We start from the raw sequence: 7,961 nt of genomic DNA on the forward strand, positions 1-7,961 counted from the left end.
ACAGGTTTATATTTTGTGTATTCTTTGTACATCAAGATGGCCTTAAAGTAAACTGGTAAAGTATAGATCTCTTTACACACTGTACAGTTACAGCTTCTTATCTGGAAGTCATTGATAATGTTACTTTTAAGATATTTTCAGAGATTCATTACTCATATGTCTGTTCCTATAATTGTAGTTTGTAACAATACAAAAATGTTTAAATCTACATCAAATGAATTTAACAAACTCGTTAAAGACCCTTCAGTAGTGAAATATTTTCCAAGAGAGCACCTCAAATGGGTATTTAATTTGGAGAAGTGACCTCATTGGAGAAGTATTTCATTACTGAAGGGTCTTTAACATGTTTATTTAATTTGGAGAAGTGACCTCACTGGAGAAGTATTTTTAGAAATAGTGATGTCTCTAAAAACCTATTTGAGGGAAATGTTGGCTCAACTAACGTGTCATCTGATAAACCTACAACCCTGGTGACTGAATGGAAATGATTTTAAATTTTTGTCCTCTCTCATATGTTTCATTGGAAGATCCTAACAAACCTTTTAGACTATCCTGCCTACTTTGTTATCAAAGGATCAAGGGTTTACTGGATTAGAGTTCCAACATTTTATTGAATTACAGCTTTTGTGGTTTCTTCAGAGAACATGAACAAGAGATTGACCCCCTTTTGCAAAAGTACTTTTGGGAAAAATGAATAAACAATTGTTTATTGGAATTGAGAAATTCCTATCGTTGAATGACAAGATAATAGTATATGTAAGTATAAAATAGGCAGATACTGTGTTAGTTCAGGATGATAATTATTCTAGAGGATTATGGAAACTTGGTAGGACTGAACAGTTCATCTCTGGAGCAGATGGCCTCACTATAGGAGTTACATTTAAATTTGGAACAAGAAAGGTAAGCTGTAGTTTCCTGAAATGTCCTACACAGCATCCTTATCCACTTGAGATAAACTGTAATGATAACTTTCAAGATAATGAGATGAACATAGTGAATTTCTACAACAAGATCAATATAAATGAATGCTTGAAAGAAGCTGATAAAATAGAAGATGGAATAACTGTAGTGTTAACCTAACTCACTGAACTTTCCAATGAACTCTATGTTATTAAACTCTGAACTTGAAACTAGTTGAATTGATGTTAATTACTTTGAGTGTTCAAAAATTTATTTTGGGCAACAGTTTCTGGGATGAGGGATTAGTGTGAGTGATGTTGTATCACAATGTATTTTCATATAATTAATGTTATTCTGTTGATTGCTAATAGGTGGGGCTACTGATTGCATTGTATTGTGGTAAGCATGTATGTGAAATACAGGTATGTAATTTTTATTGCCAAGACAGTAAGAACTGAATAAAGAGAAAACATGGACAAGTATTACACATGCCACTCCACATGAATTGTGTTTGAGAATTTCGTTTCTTAAGTAGCAAATTTATCAAGAGCATAATGTAAGAAACTTTGCGAGTTATCAAATTTCCCAAGAAACAGAGCCTTAGTTCTTGTACAGACCCTAATTATAGAGGTTCTTAGGATAGTGTCAACAAATTGATAAGAAACTTATCATGGACAGATAAGGAGTTGTTCAAATATGTATAATTTTTACATTTTCAAAATCTTTGATAACAAGGTATGCAAGTAGAAAATGAAGAACTTGTATGGGTATGTACATAGTTGTTCAAGACAAAATATGTGAAAGATTTCTGCTGGAGATGTTATTTCTAATTAACTAGTTACTGTGTAATTTCTTTAGAATTTTAATATACAGATTGCAACCATTACTTTGTACTTCTCTGCACAGGCTTCTGCTAAAGGTATTCTAATATATTTCAGCCATAGTTTTGAAATATTGCTTTGCTATCAGGAAGACATTTTATATTGATGTAAGTAATTTTTTGTTGGAAGAGCTTATATATAGAGTCTATTTTTAATCTCATTTCTTGAAAGAGATAATATGCACTTAATAAGTTTTTTTTAACCAGAAAATTTTAATTCTGCAGTAAAAATGTCTGAAATTCTTTTTTAACTCTTCTTTATATCTATTACTTCTAGATTGAGAGTTTAACAGATGAAACGGAACAACTATCATTGCTCAACAGCAAAACATATTCAACCCCTTTAACTAGAGATACCAGGAAAAGATTTCTAGAGGTAATAACCCATTTCTAAAGGAAAAATATTTGAAATCTTTATTTCGTATATTTTAAGGTATAGAAACATTGTTATTGTTTCATAATGAAGAGAGATATGAAGTTTCAAGATACATATTAAACTAGATTTTATAGTACTTTAACAAATTAAAATAACTTTAAATACCCTTGTCTAGAAACCTTATTCTTATTATAGTATTTGTATGTAGTGTTTTGTTCATATTTTTTTGTAAAGCTCCATGAAAGGACATTTGCAGATAGATCTTCTAATATTTTTACACTAAAAGCTTTATACTTGTTAACAGCATCCATAATTAAGTTTTGGGCTACTCTTGTCACATTTAGTAGTAATTTATAACAATCAGTAAAGAGGTGCACATCTTGAATCTTTCAATTCACAGTATGAACAAGGTAACTACTAGACCATATCAGGTGCTCCTACAGAAGGCCCTCTTACAATGACAATTGCATTGAATATTTGAATTTTTACTTATTTATCTCTTGATTCTTAATCATTTAAGAAACTAATATTGTGCAACTATATTTCTTAATGAAATGAAGCCATAGAAGCATTTAATAAAATTAATGGTTTTATTATCTGTGGTGGACACAGTATATAGCCTTTGTGGCTTTGCTATCAAAGAAACTCCAATAATTAAATAATTTAGAATCCTTCTTAGATATAACTGAAACTGAAGACATACTTCCCAATGCACAAAATTCTTGCAGTCAACTTTTACAGCTATGGCTATCATGTACTGAACTAAGCAATAAAAACAGTTTGTTAAAATATAACAAAGGAAATCCAAAATAAAACTTTCAAACAGTTGGAATACAAATTTTATCACTTCCAAAACACAATTAATAAACCTGGTATGGTCAGAACTAGGTACAAACGTTAGTAATTACAACATTGATTACAATGTTATTAAGTTCAAGGAAAATCAAATGAATTAGAAAAAGAACCAGAAGAAGAAATGATCTTATTCAAAATTTGAACCAGTTCTCATTATCCAGAACAATAAATAGCAATAATTCTTTCTAACCATATCTTGTGAACTAATTCATTTTCAAGATCAAAGAAGGTTATTTATTTATTGGTTAGACCATGAGATTACATCTGATATGATTAACTATTACCATAAATCTATATAATCTTTCATAACATTATAACCTGTGCATCACTGCTAGGGTAAGCTTGTGCCTGTTTCATAATACATACATACTTAAAATCAACATGTTCTGGATAGAAGGTAAGTTAACACTTTAAGGTGACTAAAAATTCATGGTTGAATTCAATGATATAAGGAATAATGAATGATAAACAAAGCCATAACAAAAGTAAAGTAGAATTTACTATCTGATAACACTTCACAACAAAATTCTTGTTTCTTGAACACTGTTAGGTGTTCCTTATAGATTTTTGGCTGCTTATCACAAAAATCACATCCAAATTTGCCCATCACGTACCATTTCATCGAAATCTTCAGTTTTGTCATGTTTTTTCTTATATTTGTATCCACAAATTTTCGTTTCTGTAAGAGACCTATGAACAATGTTTTATGCAGTCTGAGCATGTCCAGTGGGCCTGAAATCAGGCCAGGTTGGAAGCTGTTCTGTGGAAGTATGCAGCTCGAGCATGCCCAGGCAGGCCAGAGCCAGCTTGGCACTGTCTCAGCAGGCTATAAAGTGGCTTGCATACACAGATGCTGCTCATTGAATTAATATAGACTTTATAGTGTGTACGTATTGTTTCAGAATATAGCATTGTCTCAGTAGCACTGTAACAAGTATGTTAGATGTTATAGACGTTTTACAGGATGATTGGTGTCGGTCAATATGTCTTGTCAATGTCGTAACAGCCGCGATACATTCTGCTATATTTGTGGCGACTATACACTTGTTCATCAGAGACGCTCAATGACTGTTCTTGTGAAGAAAGCATATCATCTGTACTTGGGTTGTAAAATTGGTGATCAAGACCAGGAATGGACGCCTCACATTTTTTGTGCAACATGTGCTCTCTGTCTGAGAGAGCTTGGCTCAGGGGCACTTGAAAGACAATGCCGTTTGCTGTTCCGATGATATGACAAGAACAGAAAGACCATGTGACGGACTGTTACTTCTTTGTGACTAATGTGTCTGGTTTCTCTGCCACAAACAAGAAGTCAATTGAATACCCTAATCTGCTTTCAGCAATGAGACCCGTGCCATATGACGACAGTCTTCCAATTCCGAAATCACCAGAGGAATGAACCTCAGACGAACCACATGAAGAAACTGCAATGCAGGGAACTGGCAGTAACATTGATCCGGATTTTGAACCGTGCACCTCAGGCGATCCACATCTCATAACACAGTCAGAATTAAATGATCTGGTCAGAGATTTGGGTCTGTCAAAAGCAAAAGCCGAATTGCTGGGTTCGAGACCACAGGAATGGTGTTTGCTGCTACGAAAATTTCTGTTTTTCGAGCCGTCAAGATGATATAACCAAATTCTTTACACAAGTTGACAGTCTCTGTTTCTGCGTTGACATCGAAGGATTGTTTTCTGCTTCGGGTTGTGACCATGACCCGCAAGAGTGGCGTCTCTTTATTGATTCATCAATGTTAAGCCTCAAAGCTGTTTTGTTTCACAATGACAACGTTCACCCTTCAATACCTGTTGGCTATGCAGTACACATGAAAGAAAACATGGAAATGTTGCTGAAGCATCCACTACAGCAAGTACAACTGGAATATCTGTGGAGATCTGAAAGTCATTGCTCTGTTACTGGGACAGTCGTGCCAAAGAGTCACATGATTCTAGACAGAGCTGGCCACCCCGTAAAAAGTTAATTTCAGGACAGAGAAATGTGGCGCATGAACCACTTGTCGACCCGGCAAATATTTTTTTTTCCTCCTCTTCACATAAAATTGGGACTTATGAAGAATTTCGTAAAAATAATGAATAAAGAAGGCGAATGTTTTCATTATTTAAGACAGATGTTCCCAAGAATAACTGAGACCAAGACCAAAGAGGGCATTTTTGTTGGTCCTAAGATCAGACATGTTATGAGTGACAAGCGGTTCAAAGATCTGTTAGTTGGGCCAGAAAAGACTGCCTGGAAAGCCTTCAAAGACGTTGTTGGCAATTTTCATGGCAATTACAGAGTCCCACATTACATTCAGCTGGTAGACAAACTTCTCAAAGCATACAAAAAATAAAGTGTAACATGTCACTCAAGATTCATTTCCTCCACTCACACTTGGACTTCTTCCTCGCAAATCTCAGTGCTGTCAGTAACGAACACAGTGAAAGGTTCCACCAGAACATTGTTACAATGGAGAAACGATATCAGGGCAACTGGAATCCGTCAACGTTTACTGACTACTGTTAGACACTGCAACGTGATGCACAAACGAAAATCAGGAGCAAAACACTTTTAATTATGTTGAACTTAATAGCGTATTAGAAACATAAATACGTTATTGCCGGTAAACAGTTAACTGTCTATTTCTCAGAGTTCCGACGTTATGAAGCAAAACCAAAACTATATGTCTGCATACCCACCAGGTACCTGTCACAATCAGCAAAAACTTTTTAGGAAATTATTGTGCAGTGTAATTAGTTGTTTTGTGACAGAAAATCTAACTCAAATTCAACAGACTTGTGGTGGAAACATTCATCTGTTATGACATTTTGTCATTATACAGGTTAATAAATATTTATAAATCAAAGTTGTTTTGCTTGTTCTATAAATAATCCATCCCAGCTTGTACATATGTCATATTATGATTTGAATAGTGTTGTTTTATAGACTATATTGGTATGAGTAAACATGTTTCAACTCTCCTAGTCGTAACTTATAAAATAACTAAACAGAACACACACATATGAAAAATTTGGTAACAACTTAACTTCTTATAATGTGGCATATTATAAATTTTGCTTTAAAGTGTTTCAGTATATATATATATATGTGTGTGTGTGTGTGTGTGTACTTTGGAACAAAAATATTGATCTATAAGCTTGAAGTTAAGATTTATATAACTTTTACTGTTTTTATAAACTGTAGTGTTAATAATGTTTCTGTTTACGTACAGAAACATTTGATTAAAATATAAAAACATTGTACCAAATCTATACTATGGTACATAAATATTAAAATAATCTTGACTGTATACAATAGAAAATAACTGTTAAAAGTAGAACAATTAATATAAGAATGACTTGTAAAATATATGTTAAGTGTAGTGTGAAATATATATATCACACTAAATATAAAGTTTGTATGTAGGAGAAATCCGTGTTTGAGATCAGTGATAGTCAGGACACTGCCTCAGAAAGTACTAATAGAAACAAACGGAGAAAGTCGAGCGTCTCTAAGACAGTTTTTCATGTATAATTTGTTTTCTTCTCAATATATAATAATTATGTTTCAGTTTTTTAACCTAATGTTTTTTTTCCAACACTTACTATATATTATTATTATATAAAAGTGGTTATAAAAGTATATATTTACAAGATGTGTTTATTCTGTGTACATAATAAAGCTATAGACTAATATTTGTTTGTTTTTTACAACTGAGGTTTAATCCACCATCTTGAGAAAACAATAAGAAACAAATGTTTTACCTTGTAGTAGGTGACATTTATTTATCAACTTTAACGAAATGTTATTTCACTTTTCTATTGTTTTAATACAAATATAGTTAAATTTCTAAACTGTTACATTTTCACTGTAATCACACTTGTTCATATATTCCAAAAAAACTTTGAAAAGGTTATAGTTCTAATATGATAAAAGAAGGCCTGGTTTAGAGTCTTGTACATGGTTGATCACCTCTCTAGAAAATGTTATATTAAATATTAATAACAAGCAAAATGCATTTATTCTGATAAGTTAATATTCTGTATTATTTAGATGAAAACATTTTGTTTAGTAAAGTGTATTAATTATCTATGTCTGCTAATGAAATTCTTTGTTTTCATTTGTTATATCATGAGATTTTAAACCTTTGTTTATTATATGACTTTACTTGAGAAAAAATATAAATACTGTTGAACAATTAAACCGTCCCACTTCATGTTGTCACCCGCTGTAAGTCTACGGATTTACAACGCTAAAATTAGGGGTTGATTCCCTTCGGTGGACTCAGTAGATAGCCCATTGTGGCTTTACGATAAGAAAACATAAACATGCTTCTTGTATACAGTAATATAAATAATGAATAACGAAAATGTTTCGTGGAAGCTCATTTTGTGACACTGAAGATATAATTTAATTATTCATTAAAAATAGAACTGGTAAGAAAAGTTGTTTTAAATCAAATTCCACAAGGTCTGAATGTGAATTATTCTCAAAGACAAAATAAACTATTGTAAATGGAACTCTCTCAGTAAAAACTTATGATTGTTACTTACATATCACATGGATTATTTTTAACTGTTACCAGTAGATGTATGTGATATTATACATTTTAAACGTGCTGTCTGAGGCGTCATGCTTTTAAAAAATTTTAAATATTAAACTAATAAACAATATTGGACAAATAAATTTCCATTGAAATAGAAAGAACGAAGTAGTTCTGGGGGAAAAGCCATCTACAAAGAAATGAATGTAACTTAAAATGTAAGTTTATTCACCATTCAGAAAGAAAGACAAGAATGAATTAGGGCCAGATGATACGTAAACTTTCACTGAAATAAGAAAGACAAGAATGAATTAGGGCCAGATGATACGTAAACTTTCACTGAAATAAGAAAGACAAGAATGAATTAGGGACAGATGATATGTAAACTTTCACTGAAATAAGCCAAACT

General features: G+C 32.3%; 1 protein-coding gene across 1 annotated transcript in view; it reads left to right on the top strand.

Annotated features, from left to right (window-relative positions):
• LOC143228316 (uncharacterized) overlaps positions 1-7,206 on the top strand; it is a 29,959-nt gene extending 22,753 nt beyond the window's left edge. Inside the window, exons 14-15 of the mRNA XM_076459587.1 lie at positions 2,058-2,156; positions 6,436-7,206. Coding sequence (XP_076315702.1) covers positions 2,058-2,156; positions 6,436-6,543 — 207 coding nt within the window. The 3' untranslated portion in view covers positions 6,544-7,206. The remainder of the gene's footprint in view (positions 1-2,057; positions 2,157-6,435) is intronic.
• The last annotated feature ends 755 nt before the right edge of the window (positions 7,207-7,961 follow it).

Source organism: Tachypleus tridentatus, chromosome 10 (genome assembly GCF_004210375.1).
Source record: "Tachypleus tridentatus isolate NWPU-2018 chromosome 10, ASM421037v1, whole genome shotgun sequence".
Lineage (NCBI taxonomy): Eukaryota > Metazoa > Arthropoda > Merostomata > Xiphosura > Limulidae > Tachypleus > Tachypleus tridentatus.